The 22,652-nt window shown below is 43.4% G+C and overlaps 3 protein-coding genes across 20 annotated transcripts; 1 reads left to right on the top strand and 2 right to left on the bottom strand.

Moving 5' to 3' along the window:
* Positions 1 to 347: 347 nt before the first annotated feature.
* Positions 348 to 4,341, bottom strand: LOC124485036. 3 transcript variants are annotated; one of them, XM_047046302.1, is made up of 8 exons: positions 4,184 to 4,341; positions 3,779 to 3,916; positions 3,082 to 3,378; positions 2,510 to 2,788; positions 2,254 to 2,361; positions 2,012 to 2,062; positions 1,619 to 1,681; positions 348 to 1,458 (listed from the first exon to the last, which is right to left on the bottom strand). In XM_047046302.1, exons 2-8 carry the CDS (start codon positions 3,819 to 3,821, stop codon positions 446 to 448), a joined length of 1,854 nt encoding a protein of 617 aa, XP_046902258.1. In that variant the 5' UTR covers positions 3,822 to 3,916; positions 4,184 to 4,341; the 3' UTR covers positions 348 to 445. The 3 variants fall into 3 exon arrangements, with proteins under 3 accessions (XP_046902258.1, XP_046902257.1, XP_046902259.1); XM_047046301.1 differs by lacking the exon at positions 4,184 to 4,341 and having other exon boundaries at positions 3,779 to 4,154; XM_047046303.1 differs by lacking the exon at positions 4,184 to 4,341 and having other exon boundaries at positions 2,012 to 2,059; positions 3,779 to 4,153.
* A 477-nt stretch (positions 4,342 to 4,818) lies between these two features.
* On the bottom strand, positions 4,819 to 12,991 carry LOC124485033 (protein IWS1 homolog A-like). 16 transcript variants are annotated; one of them, XM_047046283.1, is made up of 18 exons: positions 12,648 to 12,990; positions 12,343 to 12,480; positions 12,167 to 12,304; positions 11,373 to 11,669; positions 10,748 to 11,026; positions 10,492 to 10,599; positions 10,255 to 10,305; positions 9,862 to 9,924; positions 9,678 to 9,701; positions 9,516 to 9,566; positions 9,126 to 9,188; positions 8,943 to 8,966; positions 8,781 to 8,831; positions 8,391 to 8,453; positions 8,208 to 8,231; positions 8,046 to 8,096; positions 7,656 to 7,718; positions 4,819 to 7,495 (listed from the first exon to the last, which is right to left on the bottom strand). In XM_047046283.1, the coding sequence occupies exons 3-18, from the start codon at positions 12,207 to 12,209 to the stop codon at positions 5,550 to 5,552; spliced, it is 3,201 nt and encodes a 1,066-aa protein (XP_046902239.1). In that variant the 5' UTR covers positions 12,210 to 12,304; positions 12,343 to 12,480; positions 12,648 to 12,990; the 3' UTR covers positions 4,819 to 5,549. The 16 variants fall into 16 exon arrangements, with proteins under 16 accessions (XP_046902239.1, XP_046902246.1, XP_046902245.1 ...); XM_047046290.1 differs by having other exon boundaries at positions 8,046 to 8,093; XM_047046289.1 differs by having other exon boundaries at positions 8,781 to 8,828.
* A 2,117-nt stretch (positions 12,992 to 15,108) lies between these two features.
* sona (SON DNA and RNA binding protein a) lies at positions 15,109 to 22,368 on the top strand. Its single transcript, XM_047047246.1, has 9 exons — positions 15,109 to 15,431; positions 16,242 to 16,367; positions 16,660 to 16,867; positions 17,130 to 17,212; positions 17,420 to 19,631; positions 19,778 to 20,238; positions 20,633 to 21,108; positions 21,226 to 21,328; positions 21,542 to 22,368. Exons 2-8 carry the CDS (start codon positions 16,340 to 16,342, stop codon positions 21,298 to 21,300), a joined length of 3,543 nt encoding a protein of 1,180 aa, XP_046903202.1. The 5' UTR covers positions 15,109 to 15,431; positions 16,242 to 16,339; the 3' UTR covers positions 21,301 to 21,328; positions 21,542 to 22,368.
* Positions 22,369 to 22,652: the final 284 nt, after the last annotated feature.

Below are 22,652 nucleotides of genomic sequence, written 5' to 3'. Positions count from 1 at the left end.
ATAGGTCCACATCTCTAACAGCTTTTGAGTCATCCGGTTCTGGTTGGTCTTGACTCGGTTCTGTAGGCTTGGAGACAGCTACAGTGTCCCCCACTTCCTCAAATGATTTCTTATTTTCCTCATCATCCGTCTTCATGTTTCCATCTATCCTGATAGAATGATCACCCCCCCCCCCCTTCGGGTATCTCTTTTTCCACATCCCCTGCCTCCATCTCTTCTTCTGCCTCCTTTGATCCTTTTTCACTGCCTACTACCCCCCCAGGAGAGATGGAACCACTCTGGGAGTTTGGCTTCTGTTGACATAGGTCCACATCTCTAACAGCTTTTGAGTCATCCGGTTCTGGTTGATCTTGACTCGGTTCTGTAGGCTTGGAGACAGCTACAGTGTCCCCCACTGCCACAAATGATTTCTTATTTTCCTCATCATCCGTCTTCATGTTTCCATCTATCCTGATAGAATGATCACCCCCCCCCCTTCGGGTATCTCTTTTTCCACATCCCCTGCCTCCATCTCTTCTTCTGCCTCCTTTGATCCTTTTTCACTGCCTACTACCCCCCCAGGAGAGATGGAACCACTCTGGGAGTTTGGCTTCTGTTGACATAGGTCCACATCTCTAACAGCTTTTGAGTCATCCAGTTCTGGTTGGTCTTGACTCGGTTCTGTAGGCTTGGAGACAGCTACAGCGTCTAGTGTGCTTCCATTTATCTGATCATCTTTGGGGCTCAACGTAGAAAATTGAGAACTGTGTTCTTTCTTTTGCTCTGTCTTTTTGATTGCTTCCTCTCCATTTTGGTCCATGGCATCTTTGTCAATTCTATCATCATTTGTCTCATCATTTGTTTCCCCATTCCTTGGCTCTATCTCTTTTTCTGCCTTCTTTAACCCATCTTTATCCCCTTCCTCCCCGCCAGGAGAGGTTGAACAGCTCTCAGAGTTTTCAACCTGATGACCCTTAGCTGGAACCTCAGATGTGGCTTCTGTATTTGTGTCAAACTGATTTTTGGGAGCCTCTGGTTCTGACCCAGCCTGTGTGGGATTGTTTGGGTTTGTCAGCAACCCAGTTTTTCCCAATATGTCTGCATCTGGTTGTTTCTGATTTCCGGTTTCTTCTGCGCCCGTGTCCTGCTTTGTGGGACATGTCGGTCCTTCTGGTTCTGGGTCTGGTATGGCCGGATCTGTGGGTTCCTTTGTTATTGAGGCCTCTACACTCTTCTGGTCAGGGAGACTGACCTCCACAGGCTCTGCTGGGTCCTGGTCTGGTACTGTCTCTTGTCCAGGTTGTAATATGTTCTGGTCTGACTGGATCATGCTGGCTTGGGAGGGTGAGGGTGGACCAGACCTCTTCTCTTCATTTTGAGCTTGTTGAGGTAATGCTTGAGTGCTGGGGAGTGTGGAGTTACCTTCAGTTCTTTCAATGTTCTCCTGCTTCTTATTTCCGTTCTGGTCATCCAGTCTCTCTAACAGAGAAACATAGAATGAGAGGATGTGTGTTACATACCAGTAAGGAAGCTAATTCCCAATAAAAAGGATCATAAAATATGATGGGCACCCTATGAACGAACATACTTTATGCTCATTTGATTTAAATCGAATAAGCCCAAAGTAGCAAATAAAGACCTTTTGTTGGAATCTGCTGCTTTGCCAGTCTATCAAATAGTTTTCTCTCCTCCTTCACTTGTTCTGTGAAATATAAGGATACAGTTTCAATAGTGGTAATGACTTTAATTCAATAGACTATCAAAAACGAACAAAACACATGGCATTGTTGTTTGTTTCTCTGAGATCCAACAATTGACGGTATTCTAGCAGAAGCAGTGTCATGGACTGTACAAATAAAGATACATATTTCAACAGGTCTAGCATGTTGTAAGGAAGATCAACGGTCAGTCGAAAAAGTAATGAGATATGTTTGATAAAAAAAAAAGAAATCTTGACTGAAACTAGGTTAGCCTGGGAAATATAAGGATCATATCAAAATATGATAGCAGCTTTGTAAAAACATAACCTTACCTAGCTCCAGAGGATTCTCCACATTATCTTGCTTGTTGAGAGCAGGTTCTGCTATGAATCAGTAAACAAAAACAGAGTTGGAGGGGAAAAAAAGATTGCCATCAGACATACAGTAAGGAAGTGTCCATTTGTGAAAGAAGCATCTGTCTTTTAGATAACTGATCTATGAACCATTTTACTCCCCCCCCCCCCCCCCATCTTCAACCATGGGATGGCCCTCTGTTCAGTGAGAAGCGTCTTACCTTTCTTGTGTCTCTTATAAAACCACAAGGCCAGAACAGCCAAGATCAGCAAAACGACCAGGCACAACAGGGAAAGACAGACAGCCAGTACTGTAGATGAGCTTTCGTCTAAATAAAGAAACACCAAAACAATAGTACAGTTGCTTACTTACAATAGACTCTGACACTTACTGATGAGCAATTATATAGCATTTTCAAATGTAAAAAGTAGCAAAGTAGACAAAAAACAAATGTAAGATTATGAATGATGTGTTACCTGTGAAGCAGTTCTTCACTTGGAATTGGGCCTGCTTCTTACTCACAAGGTTGCTAACTGAACACTGGAAGACTGCCTTGTCATGTCTGTCCTTAACAACGATGGACAACTTTTGATCAATGGATGAAGAGCTAAGCAATGTGCCCTCCAACCCCTCCCAGCTGTATGTCATTGGGGACTGTTGGTCTTGAAGGTCTGCAATGCACAGCAGTGTTGCCATGGAAGCAGTCGTCTTGGTATCGTTGACCACACAAATAATGGTGGGTTGTGCCACTTCAGCTATGAAGAAACACCATAAATGGCATCAAATCACCTTCAAAAAACAGAGTTTACCACAGCTTCTTCACACTTAAATATGGTAGGCTTTTCTATTCAATAGTCTAGAATTTAGAGGTGCGTAGCAGATTTATTTTCCCTCTTTAAGGATTTATTTCCCTCAATGTGCAGGCTTTACAAAACGTACAAAGTTTTCAGACCAATGGCAAGCTACTGGGCATGGTGGTAACATGTGTACTCACAGACAAATAGTCTTTGTATAAGTAAAGTATAAGCCAATTTCCACACAAACTTACCGATGACCTCCACTTGATGGTGTGAGTACTTCGGCAGGTTGTTGATGTATGCTTCAAACTCATAATGTCCACTGTCTTCGGCAGTGAGGTCACTGATTATGAGCTCTCCGGTGACGAAGTCTAGGACGGTCCTACCCACATAAGAGCCAAACTCCTTGTTCTGGCTACCATCGAACTCCACCACTTGATTACCCTTATGTTTCCACAAGATCTCGTCCATTTTTCCTGTGACAGTGGGGACCAATGTGATCTTCCCTCCGAGTTTTCCATGCTCAGGGTCTGCCGCCTTCACAAACACTGAAATCATACCCGTCAGGTCAATACCATAACTAACAACACATTGCCTAGTTGTTTGTTTCTAGCGGCAACAGTGTTATGGACTGTACAAATACAGATACATATTTCAACAATTCAAGCATGTTGTTTGGAAGATCAACAGAGCAGTGTTTAGAACTTTGTTCGTTTGCAAAATAGCGAGTGATCGTGAGTGAGTAAAATAATACAAGTTTTCAAATAATTGTGATTGATTACACAGTCTTAAATTTGCTGCAGCTAGTGCTATGCTTGTCTACCTGTCCAGGTCCAGTTTACATGAGATTAAATAAATGTAGGGCCTATACTAACTAGGCCTACACAATGGATGATGTTAGGCCTAAATAGCCTACAACTTAATGAAAAATACTTTTAAGTTACTCACCAAAGTAAACTCCAATGAATAAAATAACACTTCGGATAGCCATTCGATGCCAAAGTGAAAATGGTTTTGTTTACGTCTCTTCCAGAAATTTTTTTTTTCTTAATCCACGACAATCAAGTTACTATTTGTCAGGAGAATCTAAAATTTAAAGAGCGTTGTGGGGGAAACAACTACAAATTACATCTTAATAAGAACATTTCGAGTGTAGGCCTTGCTATGTGCGTTTACAGGTAGGCTGGTTGATTTGTTGACAGGTAGCCTAAGAAAAGCAATGGAACACTATACCCTAGTGGCAATAAAGTGGTATTGCACTGAACTCATATCACTACTTAAACTCATTACTTCATTACTCAAACTTCGTCTAAACATTTCAATCGACACATTCAACATCTGTGTCTATCTCACCACATGAGTAATCTGTCATCTGAGTGGTGGTTCTGTTTTGGAGTATTTCTGGGTCTGGTAGGTTCTGATGGGTGCTTCCTTATCGAACTTGACGTCGGTACACGTAAAAATGTCACGTCTCTACACGAATGACAGTTCAGACGTTTTGGCACAATCTGCCTTCGATACTTCCTCTCTGTAAGGTCGTTACCCAGCTTTGTTTCGCTGTTTCTTAGTTCATCCAAATCTGTCAACAGCTGTTTTATTCTAATTTCATGTTAGTTATATAATCGCTTTATATAGTAGATATTCCACAGAAAATTATCTGTCCACAATTTAAAATATATATAATTAAAGATACAGGAAGGTAGCCTACTTAATGAAAACATCATCCAAATATATTATTAATAAGTTGTGTCAAAAGCTCATAATTGTCCATCTAAACACTGCTAGTTCCACTACAATATCAAATCACAAGTCTAGAGGTCAAAAGAAAAGCTTTGGATTTATGACTCAATAAATAAATAAATAAAGCAGGCAATAAAGCAGTATTGCAATCATAATTTACTGCTCCATTTAATGTTTTTCCTAAGCATCATCCATGTGTCTTCATAACATATACAAATGTTATTTCAAATGAAAACCAAACACATTACCAAGTTTCAAATTATATTTTTTACACATACAGATGGTCATATGTTCTCATTTAATAATAGATTATAAATGGATACAGTTACAATGGATAAAGTGTTGAAGGAAAGAGAGGTTACCTTGGGTGTGGTAAAGTTCAACTGTGTGCCAGTGTCTGGCTGGGTGGGGCATGTCAGTCTTTTTAAACACCTTTCCCAAGCACTGACTTAAGTATGTTTTGGTTTTAAATGCATCTCGTCATACCAGTTTATTATATTAAATATAGTTTAAAATTATAAAAGTAGACAGGTAAACTGGCATAAGAAATTCCACTTCCACCTGTATTCTCGCTCTAAGACCTCTCTCAACACCCATATACCCAGGTTTATGACACTTAAGATATTATTTTACTATCTGGTCTTCATCTCCAATTCCTGCTGTGTGTGCATGTGAAAGAACGAATCTAAAAGTAAAATGTCTCTCATGCCTACCCCTTTTTTGCTATTTTATATTTTTTTTAAATCATAGGCTACAACATAAAAAAGATCAGCATACAGCAAAACAGTTTCCTCTGAAAACATTTTTTTTACATAATTCACGATTAACACGTTGTTCACTTTTACATTTATAACATTGTATATTATATTTTTAAAGCAGTATTCTTGTTTAAAAAAAATTGAATTGATTACCCTCTCTGACTGCCTCCCTTCATGTCCCTTTCACAGTGTTTGCTACCTAGCAACTCATCAGTGTCCTTCTAGTCTTCTAGCTTTTGATCTGTCTCACCCTGTTCTGTCCCTTTAGCCTTCTCCTCATTGCTATCTCCCTGCTCATCTGAACCTGCTCCCTCCATCGGACTGTCTACCTTTATGCCACCCTTGTCTTTTTTGTCATCTTGCTCCTTGTCTGCATTGTTCTTCACTCCTGCCGTTACTGTCTCACTCTGGCTTGAAACATCGGCCTTCTCTCCGGGGTCAGGATGTTGCTCTGCACGCTCATCTGTGCCCGTCTTTTCCTCTTTCATGGACTGATGCTCCGTATCCCCCACTTCCACAAATGATTTCTTATTTTCCTTATCATCCGTCTTCATGTTTCCATCTATCCTGATAGAATGATCACCCCCCCCTTCAGGTATCTCTTTTTCCACATCCCCTGCCTCCATCTCTTCTTCTGCCTCCTCTGATCCTTTTTCACTGCCTACTACCCCCCCAGGAGAGATGGAACCACTCTGGGAGTTTGGCTTCTGTTGACATAGGTCCACATCTCTAACAGCTTTTGAGTCATCCGGTTCTGGTTGGTCTTGACTCGGTTCTGTAGGCTTGGAGACAGCTACAGTGTCCCCCACTTCCACAAATGATTTCTTATTTTCCTCATCATCCGTCTTCATGTTTCCATCTATCCTGATAGAATGATCACCCCCCCCTTCGGGTATCTCTTTTTCCACATCCCCTGCCTCCATCTCTTCTTCTGCTTCCTTTGATCCTTTTTCACTGCCTACTACCCCCCCAGGAGAGATGGAACCACTCTGGGAGTTTGGCTTCTGTTGACATAGGTCCACATCTCTAACAGCTTTTGAGTCATCCGGTTCTGGTTGGTCTTGACTCGGTTCTGTAGGCTTGGAGACAGCTACAGTGTCCCCCACTGCCACAAATGATTTCTTATTTTCCTCATCATCCGTCTTCATGTTTCCATCTATCCTGATAGAATGATCACCCCCCCCTTCGGGTATCTCTTTTTCCACATCCCCTGCCTCCATCTCTTCTTCTGCCTCCTTTGATCCTTTTTCACTGCCTACTACCCCCCCAGGAGAGATGGAACCACTCTGGGAGTTTGGCTTCTGTTGACATAGGTCCACATCTCTAACAGCTTTTGAGTCATCCAGTTCTGGTTGGTCTTGACTCGGTTCTGTAGGCTTGGAGACAGCTACAGCGTCTAGTGTGCTTCCATTTATCTGATCATCTTTGGGGCTCAACGTAGAAAATTGAGAACTGTGTTCTTTCTTTTGCTCTGTCTTTTTGATTGCTTCCTCTCCATTTTGGTCCATGGCATCTTTGTCAATTCTATCATCATTTGTCTCATCATTTGTTTCCCCATTCCTTGGCTCTATCTCTTTTTCTGCCTTCTTTAACCCATCTTTATCCCCTTCCTCCCCGCCAGGAGAGGTTGAACAGCTCTCAGAGTTTTCAACCTGATGACCCTTAGCTGGAACCTCAGATGTGGCTTCTGTATTTGTGTCAAACTGATTTTTGGGAGCCTCTGGTTCTGACCCAGCCTGTGTGGGATTGTTTGGGTTTGTCAGCAACCCAGTTTTTCCCAATATGTCTGCATCTGGTTGTTTCTGATTTCCGGTTTCTTCTGCGCCCGTGTCCTGCTTTGTGGGACATGTCGGTCCTTCTGGTTCTGGGTCTGGTATGGCCGGATCTGTGGGTTCCTTTGTTATTGAGGCCACTACACTCTTCTGGTCAGGGAGACTGACCTCCACAGGCTCTGCTGGGTCCTGGTCTGGTACTGTCTCTTGTCCAGGTTGTAATATGTTCTGGTCTGACTGGATCATGCTGGCTTGGGAGGGTGAGGGTGGACCAGACCTCTTCTCTTCATTTTGAGCTTGTTGAGGTAATGCTTGAGTGCTGGGGAGTGTGGAGTTACCTTCAGTTCTTTCAATGTTCTCCTGCTTCTTATTTCCGTTCTGGTCATCCAGTCTCTCTAACAGAGAAACATAGAATGAGAGGATGTGTGTTACATACCAGTAAGGAAGCTAATTCCCAATAAAAAGGATCATAAAATATGATGGGCACCCTATGAACGAACATACTTTACGCTCATTTGATTTCAATCAAATAAGCCCAAAGTAGCAAATAAAGACCTTTTGTTGGAGTCTGCTGCCTTGCCAGTCTTTCAAAATGTTTTCCCTTCTCCTTCACGTGTCCTGTGAATTATAAGGATGCAGTTTCAATAGTGGTGACTTTAATTCAATAGTCTATACCAAAAACTAACAAAACACATTGCATTGTTGTTTGTTTCTCTGAGATCCAACAATTGACGGTTTTCTAGCGGAAGCAGTGTCATGGACTGTACAAATAAAGATACATATTTCAACAGGTCTAGCATGTTGTAAGGAAGATCAACGGTCAGTCGAAAAAGTAATGAGATATGTCTGATTAAAAAAAGACATCTTGACTGAAACTAGGTTAGCCTGGGAAATATAAGGATCATATCAAAATATGATAGCAGCTTTGTAATAACACAACCTTACCTGGTAACAGAGGATCATCCTCATCATCTTGCTTGTTGAGAGCAGGTTCTGCTATAAAATCAGTAAACAAAAACAGAGTTGGAAGAAAAACAAAGATTGCCATTAGACATACAGTAAGGAAGTGTCCATTTGTGAAAGAAGCATATCTTTTAGGCTTCTTACTCCCATTCTGGTCATCCAGTCTCCCTAACAGAGAAACAAAGAATGAGAGGATGTGTGTTACATACCAGTAAGGAAGCTATATCCCAATAAAAAGGATTATAAAATATGATGGGCACCGTATGAACGAACATACTTTACGCTCATTTGATTTAAATCAAATAAGCCCAAGTAGCAAAAAAATACCTTTTGTTGGAGTCTGCTGCCTTGCCAGTCTTTCAAAATGTTTTCCCTTCTCCTTCACGTGTCCTGTGAATTATAAGGATGCAGTTTCAATAGTGGTGACTTTAATTCAATAGTCTATACCAAAAACTAACAAAACACATTGCATTGTTGTTTGTTTCTCTGAGATCCAACAATTGACGGTTTTCTAGCGGAAGCAGTGTCATGGACTGTACAAATAAAGATACATATTTCAACAGGTCTAGCATGTTGTAAGGAAGATCAACGGTCAGTCGAAAAAGTAATGAGATATGTCTGATTAAAAAAAGACATCTTGACTGAAACTAGGTTAGCCTGGGAAATATAAGGATCATATCAAAATATGATAGCAGCTTTGTAATAACACAACCTTACTTGGTAACAGAGGATCATCCTCATCATCTTGCTTGTTGAGAGCAGGTTCTGCTATAAAATCAGTAAACAAAAACAGAGTTGGCAGAAAAACAAAGATTGCCATTAGACATACAGTAAGGAAGTGTCCATTTGTGAAAGAAGCATGTCTTTTAGGCTTCTTACTCCCATTCTGGTCATCCAGTCTCCCTAACAGAGAAACATAGAATGAGAGGATGTGTGTTACATACCAGTAAGGAAGCTATATCCCAATAAAAAGGATCATAAAATATGATGGGCACCCTATGAACGAACATACTTTACGCTCATTTGATTTAAATCAAATAAGCCCAAGTAGCAAAAAAATACCTTTTGTTGGAGTCTGCTGCCTTGCCAGTCTTTCAAAATGTTTTCCCTTCTCCTTCACGTGTCCTGTGAATTATAAGGATGCAGTTTCAATAGTGGTGACTTTAATTCAATAGTCTATACCAAAAACTAACAAAACACATTGCATTGTTGTTTGTTTCTCTGAGATCCAACAATTGACGGTATTCTAGCAGAAGCAGTGTCATGGACTGTACAAATAAAGATACATATTTCAACAGGTCTAGCATGTTGTAAGGAAGATCAACGGTCAGTCGAAAAAGTAATGAGATATGTCTGATTAAAAAAAGACATCTTGACTGAAACTAGGTTAGCCTGGGAAATATAAGGATCATATCAAAATATGATAGCAGCTTTGTAATAACATAACCTTACCTGGTAACAGAGGATCATCCTCATCATCTTGCTTGTTGAGAGCAGGTTCTGCTATAAAATCAGTAAACAAAAACAGAGTTGGCAGGAAAACAAAGATTGCCATTAGACATACAGTAAGGAAGTGTCCATTTGTGAAAGAAGCATGTCTTTTAGGCTTCTTACTCCCATTCTGGTCATCCAGTCTCCCTAACAGAGAAACATAGAATGAGAGGATGTGTGTTACATACCAGTAAGGAAGCTATATCCCAATAAAAAGGATCATAAAATATGATGGGCACCCTATGAACGAACATACTTTATGCTCATTTGATTTCAATCGAATAAGCCCAAAGTAGCAAATAAAGACCTTTTGTTGGAATCTGCTGCTTTGCCAGTCTATCAAATAGTTTTCTCTCCTCCTTCACTTGTTCTGTGAAATATAAGGATACAGTTTCAATAGTGGTAATGACTTTAATTCAATAGACTATCAAAAACGAACAAAACACATGGCATTGTTGTTTGTTTCTCTGAGATCCAACAATTGACGGTATTCTAGCAGAAGCAGTGTCATGGACTGCACAAATAAAGATACATATTTCAACAGGTCTAGAATGTTGTAAGGAAGATCAACGGTCAGTCGAAAAAGTAATGAGATATGTTTGATAAAAAAAAAAGAAATCTTGACTGAAACTAGGTTAGCCTGGGAAATATAAGGATCATATCAAAATATGATAGCAGCTTTGTAAAAACATAACCTTACTTTGCTCCGAAGGATTCTCCACATTATCTTGCTTGTTGAGAGCAGGTTCTGCTATGAATCAGTAAACAAAAACAGAGTTGGAGGGGAAAAAAAGATTGCCATCAGACATACAGTAAGGAAGTGACCATTTGTGAAAGAAGCATCTGTCTTTTAGATAACTGATCTATGAACCATTTTACTCCCCCCCCCCCATCTTCAACCATGGGATGGCCCTCTGTTCAGTGAGAAGCGTCTTACCTTTCTTGTGTCTCTTATAAAACCACAAGGCCAGAACAGCCAAGATCAGCAAAATGACCAGGCACAACAGGGAAAGACAGACAGCCAGTACTGTAGATGAGCTTTCGTCTAAATAAAGAAACACCAAAACAATAGTACAGTTGCTTACTTACAATAGACTCTGACACTTACTGATGAGCAATTATATAGCATTTTCAAATGTAAAAAGTAGCAAAGTAGACAAAAAACAAATGTAAGATTATGAATGATGTGTTACCTGTGAAGCAGTTCTTCACTTGGAATTGGGCCTGCTTCTTACTCACAAGGTTGCTAACTGAACACTGGAAGACTGCCTTGTCATGTCTGTCCTTAACAACGATGGACAACTTTTGATCAATGGATGAAGAGCTAAGCAATGTGCCCTCCAACCCCTCCCAGCTGTATGTCATTGGGGACTGTTGGTCTTGAGGGTCTGCATTGCACTGCAGTGTTGCCATGGAAGCAGTCGTCTTGGTATCGTTGAGCACACAAATAATGGTGGGTTGTGCCACTTCAGCTATGAAGAAACACCATAAACGGCATCAAATCACCTTCAAAAAGTAGAGTTCACCACAACTTCTTCACAGTTAAATATAGGCTATCCTATTCAATAGTCTAGAATTTAGAGGTGCATAGCAGATTCATTGTGGTTATTAATCTATGTATTTTTCCCCCTTAAGGATTTGTTCCCCCCTTGATGTGCCGGCTTTACAAAACTGTAGCCTACAAAGTTTTGAGACCAATGGCTACCTACTGGGGCATGGTGGTACCATGTGTAGGCTATAGCCTATGAGTAGTGAGTAGTATACTCACAAATAGCCTATGCATGACTTTAGTATAAAACAATTTCCGCACAAACTTACCGATGACCTCCACTTGATGTTGTGAGTACTTCAGCAGGTTGTTGATGTGTGCTTCTAACTCATAATGTCCGCTGTCTTCGGTAGTGAGGGCACTGATTATTAGCTCTCCGGTGACAAAGTCTAGGACGGTCCTACCCACATAAGAGCCAAACTCCTTGTTCTGGCTACCATCGAACTCCACCACTTTATTACCCTTATGTTTCCACAATATCTCGTCCATTTGTCCCTTGACAGTGGGGACCAATGTGATCTTCCCTCCGAGTTTTCCATGCTCGGCGTCTGCCGCCTTCACAAACACTGAAATCATACCTGTCAGGTAAATAGGCCTACCAAAAACTAACAAAACACATGCATTGTTGTTTGTTTCTCTGAGATCTAACCATTGACGGTATTATAGCGGCAACAGTGTCATGGACTGTAGCTTACAATATAGGCTACATATTCCAACAGGCCTAGAATGTTGTGTGGTAGATCCACAGAGAAGTATTTCGAATTTTGTACTTTGCAAAATAGCGCTACTGCGTGGAAAAGTCAGTCCAAAAAGTAATGAGCTATGTCTGATTTTAAAAAGGAAATCCTGTCTAAAACTATATCCTGATCAATCTGTGCTTCATTTGTTGAAAGATCGTGAGTAAAATAAGAAAAGTTTCAGATAGTTGTATTTGGTGCCGCTAGTCTACCTGTGCAGGTCCAGTTTACATTAGTTTATTTAAACGTGGGACCTAAACCAACTAACGCTACACGATGGATGATGTTATAAACAACTTAATGCAAAACATTTTTAAGTTACTCACCAAAGTAAACTCCAATACATAAAATAACACTTCGGATAGCCATTGGAGGACGAAGTGAAACTGGTTCGTTTACGTCTCTTCCAGAAAAAGTTTTTTTCTTAATCCACGACAATCAAGTTGACTATTTCTCAGGATAACCTATACATTTACATGGAAGGCATTTTTAAGTTACTCACCAAAGTAAACTCCAATACATAAAATAACACTTCGGATAGCCATTGGAGGACGAAGTGAAACTGGTTCGTTTACGTCTCTTCCAGAAAAAGTTTTTTTCTTAATCCACGACAATCAAGTTTACTATTTCTCAGGATAACCTATACATTTACATTTTTAAGTTACTCACCAAAGTAAACTCCAATACATAAAATAACACTTCGGATAGCCATTGGAGGACGAAGTGAAACTGGTTCGTTTACGTCTCTTCCAGAAAAAGTTTTTTTCTTAATCCACGACAATCAAGTTTACTATTTCTCAGGATAACCTATACATTTACATGGAAGGGTTGTGGGGGAAATAACTATAAATGATATCTGAAAAAGCAACGATTCAATATTTCGATATAGGCTAGCTAGCCTATATATAATATTGCGTTTACAGGTAGGCTAGTGATTTGAGTTACAGGTGAACCCACCTCTTCTTAAAGGACCCTTGTAAAGTTGGCTCATTTGAGTCATATAGCTTAACGATGCAGCGACTTGTGCAGTTTGATAGCTACCTGATACTGAACAACATTACGAAATACGCAAATGCCTAAGACAAACAACTCCATTATTTCAAGATTTTGAATAGGCTACAGGCATTTCCTGAATCAAAACGTGTTTGGGTCACAGCGTCTCAACTGTAGCTCACTTTAGGTGATGTTACACCAATGGAACGTGAACTCTGCTCTATTTCCCTGCCAATTCATATGCACATTTCTTAGGGTGATAGCCTGCCTTGAAAAGTCGCATAATAAAAGCATATAATAAAATTTAATTAAAATAACAACAATCAATCAGATGTGTATTTATTTATTTGTGCTTTGGGCCAAGGGAGTAACTTGCCTAACGAGCTGGGAAAATGAAGTTACATTATTGTTATACACACTTTAGCCTACAAAGCGTGGGTGGGTTGATTTACCTCTGTGGAACCAATATGATAGCCATAACATAGGCAAATAAACACAGGCCCTAATGTTTGCACTTTAATGAAGAAAATTACCGACACAGAATGGTGCAAGCTAAGTTGATTGAAGTTCAAGGAATAGCCTATGCGAAAGCTTTTATCTTCATAAACCTTAGGAACAACATTCCTTTAAGTAGGCTAGAGTCTGCCACGCACAGGGGCGTATCTAGCACTATTTGGGGGGCTGAAGCCCTCCCCAAAAGATTAATGAGCCCCCCCCCCCCCCCCATTTTGTTTTAGATAGTTAAATTCACACTTAAAAACCGATTTTGTGAACTTGTTTAGTTTCATTAGTTAGAAATAAAATAGTCTCCAGTAGCACAGGACTCCTGCCTGTTTGAGACTGTTGTAGCACACGGCTCTGTTTGGTCATGCGTGGGTGAGTGAGTAAGCCTCAAGAGCGTGCAGAAAGACGGTGATAACCCTAACTCAACAACCTTAATTTAGACTTTTCTTCTCACTTATAATGGGCTTAATGTGTATGTAGATACATAGAGTAGAACATTTGGTGGGAGTCAGGTGGCTGAGGGGTTAGGGAATTGGGCTAGTAATCCGAAAGTTGTTGGCTCATTTCCAGGCCGTGCCAAATTACGTGAAGGCACTTCACCTTATTTGCCTCGGGGAGAATGTCCCTGTACTTACTGTAAGTACATTTAGCGTCTGCTAAATATACATTTCAAGTAATGGCTATTTATATTCTTTATTTGATGGTCTATTTTACAGGTTTTACAATGTTTTCTTATAGTTTATATTCCCATATACAACAAAATAAAATTCCAGTATCAACATTCCAGTATTAATTGGCTCTCATTAATTCACCTGGGATAGATCATTTGTTAAATCTCATCAAGAGTGCATAGCCTTTTAGAATATGCATATATTAGGATCTTTATCTTTGAACCCAGGATCACAATTACTCTTATTGAGAGACTTGTTGCTCTTGTTGGTTTGTTGTAACTGTCTTAAAAAATGATTGTACTTGCTGTGAAATATATTGTTGCTGCTTGCTTTTTCCACAGGTACACTCTTGTACTTTTGAGGTTCTTGCTGTTTAATTGTAACTTGTCTAACTGCATACTCTTTTTGTTCTTCCCTTTAGGACTTATTTGGTTTCACAATGTATTCTTCATGTTTGGCTACTCGCGATGTTTGGGGCTATCTCGTTGTTATAATCAGTGATCTATGCACTTTTGTAAAACTCTGTCTTGGAAGTCGCTTTGGATATAAGCGTCTGCTAAATGCATAAATGTAGCCTAAATGTAATGTAAATGAACCCATAACAGAACAATGTTAATAGCTGGGACACAATGTCACATTTAATTTTATTGTCTTCTGTGAAACAGGCAACTAATCTGTCTCTTTTCATGAAATGATTATGCTACGGTATAATTAGCACTTATCTCAGCAGATGTCTGATATGTTGTTGTGCCATATTTTAAATCTAAATGTGTTAATTTATTTTCCTAAAACCCACTAAAGGACACTTTATATAAAAACTATTCATTCTGGGGGAACATGCCCTCAGACCCCCCTAGTTTTGCTGGGTCACAGGAAAAATAATAGGTTTTATTTAGGGGCTTAGCCCCCCCCAAAAGTGGGAACCTATATTCGCCCCTGGCCATGCATCTACAAAAATAAATTAATTGAGGTGGCCATCTAACTATTTGTGAAGTGAATTAATATTGCAAGCGCTAAAATGAATAGATATTTATCTTCTCCATCTTTTTGGAAATAAACGATTTAATCATCTGTGTCAGACAGGAAAAAGAAAAATTGTTGCCATGGAGATGACGCTTCTCCCCTTGCCGCGCGACAAGGCATTCTGGGTTGCGAAAAGCCTCGCTTGCTACTGTCATGGCGGCGCAGATAGATGATAGCGTTAGCATCCATTAATTTCTTGGATTCTGTAACCTTTAACAGGAAAAGGATAAGAAACTCAGACAATTTGGTACATATCTGGTTCCAAAAAGGTTACTCAGGTGGACCTAATGTAAATTTTATGAAAGAAGGTTTGAGATCCTCCAACATTAGCTAGCTAAAGCTGGCCACGACGAGACTGAGACGTACCCGCACACATTTTCCAAAGAAGCTAACTCGAACGGTGAGATGCGTGTTGTGCTGTTTTTGTGAAAGCTAGTTAGCTACCTAGCTACCGAGCGAACTTACAGTAGTGGTATGCCCAGGCTTTGTTAGCGTGCCATTACAGAGCAGGATGGTTATATTGATACTTTGGATCATCCGTATTTGTCGTTCTGCAGTTAGTTAGCAAACATAGCAATGCTAACCAGACCAGACTGCTAAAACGACCGTCTTAAAAAATGTCTAAGCTAGCTAGTTCGTAAGGCATGTTATATTAGCTTAGCCCGTAGCCCGTTATGTCAGCTAGCTAACTAGCTAGCTTAGCATTAACGCCAGCCTTAACAAAACCACCACTGAGGTTTTCATGAATATGAAATAATTTAGCCTGTAAATTAATGGCCCGGTTAGCTGATTAGTAATGGATTGAGTGTATTACTGTAATAGTCATGGATTGTAACCTGGACTGTAGTGGGATCACGTAAGCCTACTAGCTAGCTATTATTCTATGGTGTAACTTCTGCGAACTATTTTGTAGCCAACTCACTAGCCTTACGGTAAAATAGCTATAGGGTCTATTGGTACTAACATCGGCAATCTGAAAATGACAAACCTTCTTGTAAAGTGGCCTTAGGAAGCTAGCTACAATTAGATCAACATTTATTTTGCGTATTTTCTACGTTGTGAATGTAGCCTAACTTGACACAGACTTGGTGTTTAAAATAAGTGTGATTTAAAGCCTATTATTTACCATGCAGTTCAACAATTGACACTAATTTGGCTACATTCTATGTACATTATTATATAAAAAAAAAAAATTGTATTTGTTTTCCAGATTAACATCAGAGTGCTACTAGAGTTGTTGACAGTCACATTTCAAGCAACAAGAGCTGTTTCAGGGTGTATAATCGGCCAGCTTTTGGCACCAAAGCAATGGAGTGTGCAGTAGACACCCAACCAGGTGAGAGACTAAAAGACCATCGAAAATCTGGAAGTCTGTTACCAGTCACATCCTCTCTTAGTAGCTGCCATTTGTAGTGATTGACATTTGCAACAGTGGACTTACAATGAAAACGCACATGCTCATCATGTGTTCTAACATGATATAACATAAGCTGATGTTTCAGTTCTCACTTTGTGTGCTCTCTGACGGTTGTCTCAGCTGTGTACAGGGCCAGAGCCTCTGTTTGACAAGGTTTCTTAGAAATGTTGTTAATTGTTTCCGACACTCGGTGTATAATTCCTGTGTGTAGGAGAAGAGGATCTACAGGAGAGAGACCATTCCACAGGAGAGAAAGCTGCCAACGAGGGCGGTGAGACGCCCCACAAGAAGAACAAGAAGCACAAAAAACACAAGAGCAAGAAGAAGAAGAAGAAGCGAAAGGGAGAACGAGAGAGCAGCTCTGAGTCTGCCCCCGAGTCGGAACCAGAGCCACCATGGGCCATGAAAACAAGAGCCAGGTCAGAACACTCGCTGACAGAACCTGCACCTCATCAGGACACAGCAACGTCTAGTATCTGGCCAACAATCAACTCATATATATATTTATAGGGACTGTGAATAGGGCCGACATACACATTTTTTAGATAATATATATTTTCATTAAACAATTGTTGCTCTAAAACTGTTACAAATGACCAAAGGTTATACTATTGCAAATTAATTTAACCCCACAAGTTCTCTGATCTCTACAACAATTGAACTTATTCTGTCTGTTTGTAGTGCGAGGATTGCACGACCAGCCATCTCTGCTTCAGGGGAGCCAGTTGATGCTAAGGAGGGAGGAACAAGGGACTTGATCACAGGTAAATGATTCTAGACACTTGTTGGATCATCAATTGGGTGTTTGATGTGTACTCTGATAATGGTGGAAACAGACCACATTGCTTTAAACTTGAGACATTCCACTGTTTGTGTTTGCACAAACTCCTTTTTTTTAAGTGAGTGTACCTTCAGATGTTTGTCCGCTTTTATATAAAACCTCCTTAAGCCTTTTATCACTGTCCTCGTAGATCCACAAGAAGTAGAGGGAGATGGCAAAACCAAAAAGCATAAAAAACATGCAGCCAAGAAGAGGAAAAAGAAGAAGAAGAAGGAAGAGAAGCAAGAGAGGAAGTCCCACTCTCCATCAGATAGCACCTCCGCTTCAGGGTCCGAGTCCGAGGGAGAAGGGAAGCCAGCAGTGTCTGAAGACAAGGCTCCCCCGGCAGCCAAGCTCTCCCCCATTCTGATCAAGACCAGGCGAGAGGACAGGCTACCCTCAGCGAACCTGACCCGGGGCCAAACAGAAGAGGCTCCAGCTGTGAAGGGTGAGCCTTCGGATGAGGAGCCACTAGAGGCCGGAGGGAAGGGGTCAGTAGAGGACTTGCCACCTTCTACAGATCAGGACAACCACCAAGCTGCCAAGGGAGAAGAGCAGCCAGGAAACGGCAGCTTCGCCCACGCTCAGGAGCTGCCTGATATCATCCCCAAGTTGGAAGGCTCACAGAGGGACGAAGCCAACCTGAAGGAGGCTAGTGCAAGCCAAAGGCCAAAGGTCAAGGACTGCAACCCTTCCAGATCACTGTCACGCTCCCCCATGCGCCCCGGGGCTGATATAAAAAGGTCTAGGTCCAGTGCCAGTGACTCACCGAGCCCCAAGCGATCCTCTGATCACCCTGCCTCTGACCGGGCCCGGTCCCCCTCCAGTCCCAGGAGGAGTCCTAAGACCAAACGGTCCTCGTCTCCCAAGGCAGGGCGTCGGTCTCCAACCCCCAAAAGGAAGCAGTCCAGATCCCCCAAGAGGTCCAGACGTAAATCTCAGTCTCTCTCCCCGAAGAGGGGCCGAAGCTCGCTGTCCCCCTCTCCCAGGAGGAGGCCTTCCAGATCGCCCAGACGAGGTCGTAGGTCACCGTCTCCGTCTCCAAGGAGATCTCGACGCTCTACCTCCAGGCCTCGTGCCGGCCGTGCCCGAAGGTCCAGAACCAGGTCTCCCCGACGGGTCGGCCGGCGCTCTCGATCCCGCTCGCCAGCACGGCTCCGCCGTTCCACCTCCAGATCCAGGAGGTCTCGGCGCTCCAGGTCACGGTCAGTGAAACGGGGACGCCGTTCCCCAACCCCATCACCCCCTCGCAGAAAAAGATCCCCGCCCATCAGAACCCGAAGGTCTCGGTCTCGGTCAGTCCGGAGGAGCAGGAGAACCCGCTCGCGCTCGGTCGTCATCCTGAGGAAGGGCCGGCGCTCTAGGACCCGGAGTCCCAAGAAACGGACCAAGTCCAGGTCCCCAGTTCGAAAACGGCGTTCCCCGTCTCCCAGGCGGATCCGGGGCAAGTCCAGGTCACCGAGGACAAGAAAGAAATCCAAGTCCCGATCCACATCAGCACCACGTTATAGGTCCAAATCTCAATCACCTGCAGCTGGTGGCAGACGGTCCAAATCACCTGTGAGGAGCGGGCGATCAAAGTCCAAGTCCCTCAGCCGAGACAAATCCAAATCCAGGTCTGTGTCCAGCGACAGGCAATCAGAAAGTGTGTCTCCAGCTCACTCTCGATCTCGGACTCCTGCCAAGGACCCCGAGTCCCCCGCACAGCCCGAGAGAGCTTCCACAGAAGAGCAAGTGGTCGAGAAGAGCCTCGTAGGGGCAGCAGATCAGGAGCAAGTGGGTCCAGCTGATCAGGAGCAAATGGTTGAAGCAGATCAGGAACCAGTGGTTGCAGCAGATCCGGAGCCAGTGGTTGCAGCAGATCTGGAGCCAGTGGTTGCAGCAGATACAGAGCCAGTGAGTGCAGCCGGACCATGGAAGCCCTTGCCTCTGGCCCCTGTCCCTGATTCAGCAGCCAAGTCTTCCTGCGAGACTGAGCTCACTGGCCAGAACAACAACCATAGCGCCTCAGCTGACACAGCCTCAGATAAAGGGCCGGCACAGCCGGCAGGGGAGAGCAGTCCAGCCAGCTCGTCTGAGGAGAGACAGGATGCTGCTGCTGCCACCGCTGTCTCCAGGTCTGGCTCTCCTGAACCCGGTGTGGAGCAGTCAGACAGCTCTGACCAGGAGACCAAGTCTTCTGGCAAGAAGACAGCCGCGGCGTCATCGAAACGTCAGACCTCCACTTCAGCGTCTCCCGCTAGGAAAAAGCTGTCCGTGTCCCGCTCACCTGCCCGCAGGAAGTTGTCACGCTCCACTTCATCTCCCAGGCGCTCCCCGTCTAAATCTGGAAAAGAGGAATCGAGAAGAAGAAATAAGTCCAGGTCTGTTTCTACTTCTCTTCTTGGCTGTTTTGTTCTAAGACACTTTGTTGGATGTTTGTTTAGGATGTTTCAACCTGGTGACTCAGTGCATGTTTGAAAAGGATCTAAAAATAAATGTTTGTTGTTGTCGCTTTCAATGTTCACAGGTCCAAGTCCCCTGTGAGAAAGAGACATTCCAGGTCTCCTGTGGAAAGAAAGAAGAGGCGCTCCAAGTCCAGGAGTCCAGCCCGGCGTCGCAGGTCTCGCTCGAGGTCAGCTGCACGCCGCAGGAAATCTCGCTCCAAGTCCAGACCCAGGACCAAGCGGTCCAGGTCCCGCACCCCACCTCGCAAAAGGAGGTCCAGGTCTCGTTCCCCAGGCCGCAGGAAGAGGTCCCGGTCCACAGACCGAAACAAGCGCTCCAAGTCCCGCTCTCCCGACCGCAGGCGGCGGTCTAGGTCTCGGGGGCGCCGCAGACCCGTGTTCCGGAGCCGCTCGTTCGACCGACGGGACCGCTGGAAACGAGAGCCCAGCCACTCCCCCATCCTCATCCTCCGCAAGCAGCGCCGCTCCACTTCGCGCGCGCGACGCAGCGCCAGCAAGACCCCCCCGCGCCTCACAGAGCTTGGTGAGACACCTGTCGCACCCCCTTACACCCTCACACAGACTGTCTCACGCCCTTATACCCTCACACAGACTGTCGCACCCCCTTACACCCTCACACAGACTGTCTCACGCCCTTACACCCTCACACAGACTGTCTCACGCCCTTACACCCTCACACAGACTGTCGCACCCCCTTACACCCTCACAAAGACTGTCTCACCCCCTTACACCCTCACACAGACTGTCTCACTGTCTCACTATTTTAACCCTCTTCAATACCCCTCTACAGCTACACACTGTCCACACCCACTCAACAACATATTCGTGCATCCACTTAATTTGTCTTCACTAACCGATTCTTCTTCTCCTGTCCATCCCGCTGTCTGTTTCAATCCCCTTCTGCACTCTCCCTCCAGACAAGGACCAGCTCCTGGAGATCGCCAAGGCCAATGCAGCCGCCATGTGTGCCAAGGCAGGGGTGCCCATCCCGGAGAGCCTGAGGCCCAAAGCCATCCTCCAACTGCCCCTTCCCACTCCATCTCCTACCCCCTTGTCGCTGCCCCTACCCTTGCCTCTCAACTTGCCCATGGGCATGCCTAACATGCCCAACATGTCCATGGGAATGCCTGGCATGCCCAACATGCCCAACATGTCCAACATGTCCATGAGTGCTGCCATGGCCAGCATGACGGCTGCCACTATGACCGCGGCCCTCACCAACATGGGCGCGTTGGCTTCCATGCCCTCCATGCCCCCTCTGCCCACCATAACCAATAAGCCCCCTCCCTGCCTGGCACCGCCCACCCCCACTCTCAACCTGGGCCACATAGAGGAGGTGAAGAGGAAGGTCACACAGCAGGCCAACATCCACACCATCAAGGAACTCACCGAGGTCAGGGAACTTTTCGCATCCTAGACCTGTTGGGGTCTAATATTTACACGTAGATCGTGCTCTCTTGGTGTGGTTGTTAATGTCTCACCCCGGTGTGGTGCGTGTGTGTATTTGCAGAAGTGTAAGATGATCGCAGAGAGCAAGGAGGAGATGGCCATAGCAAAGCCCCATGTGTCAGATGATGAGTCATAGTGATGTCACCACCAAGATTCTCTCAAAGGTAAGAACCCCAAACCTGTATGCACCATTAAGACTCTATTTACTAAACATGCAAGACTAGCCAAACAAGGCAAGGCTGTGACCAAACTTTTGAAACATGTTAGTGTGTATTTGTCGTGTTTTATCTTATTATATTTTAACATACCACGTTGACCATAACCTGTTGGTTGAGGGACTGTTTTTTTGACACTTTATTTTCTATGTGTTTTTTCAGAAGCACTCTTCCTGTTTGATCGGAAATGTAGAAAGGACTGGGCCCCTGAGCTGGCTGTTGTGGCTACAAGCACCAAAGCCAGTGTGTGCATGTGTGTGTGTGTGTGTGTGTGTGTGTGTGTGTGGGCACGCGCATGTTGGCGTGTGTTGTTGAAGTTCACAAGACACGGTTCCTCCTGGACAGTAATCACCTCCACCACCATTCTAACCCCACCAGTACTGTGTCTGTTGACCTTGTGTTACCTACCACTGAGGAGCCTAGAGTGGAGCTGTGTGTGTGTCCGTGTGTGTGTGAGAGAGAGGGAGAGACTGTGTGTATGTGTGTGTTTATAGCCAGTCCACTCATTCAGATTTTACAGTATTGCTACTCACACAAACAATACTGGGAGAAAATGACAGAAGAGAAATTTAAAAAAGAATCGGATGCTTTTCAAAGTTTTGTTTTGATGTTTTTTCTTTCTGCTATTTTACTTTTTATTCTAGTTATTTTGAATTGTATTAATTGATGAATATTTCATGTCTCCTTTTGTGATATTTTACCCTGTGGTAGAGTGCTAGTGTTAGACTATTCCTGGTTACCTGAGGGCAGGTAGATTTACTGGTAACCTGTTTGCTGCCAGGACACCAGCTCATCAACACTTTAACAATTAATTTAGAAGGTTCTGTCACTTCTAGGGATCCTAAATGGTGTTTTCCTGTTTAAAAAAAGGATGTGATTTTGGACAGTTTTAATGAAGATGCATTTTAGGGTTTCTTTGGTCAATAGGTAATACTTTGCTTGCTTTGTACATAATGTGTTGATGATTATTAAAGGAAACCACAAAATTACCAGTGGTCTTGTGATTCTTTTATATATCAGGAACTGAAGGCTATTTTGAAATGCTTAAAGTAGTGCTTAGATACATCTGTCATCCTGATCCTTCCTGACCAGAGGTTAAGTGAGGGAAAAAGGGAGAGCTGGATGCGTGTGATGAGTATCTAGCCAGGGTCTCTTAGTGCAGAGCTGGCCATTCCACATGAGCAGAGTCTCCCGTCCCAGTCATCGACCTCATCTTGCCCAGCCGCTGTTATTAGGCCTAGGGCAGACCCAGGCTTCTGCAAACTAGCACCTC

The sequence above is a fragment of the Hypomesus transpacificus genome, chromosome 23 (assembly GCF_021917145.1).
Source record: "Hypomesus transpacificus isolate Combined female chromosome 23, fHypTra1, whole genome shotgun sequence".
NCBI lineage: Eukaryota > Metazoa > Chordata > Actinopteri > Osmeriformes > Osmeridae > Hypomesus > Hypomesus transpacificus.
The sequence above is the reverse complement of the archived record's forward strand: the minus strand, read 5'-3'. Positions and strand labels throughout refer to the sequence as shown.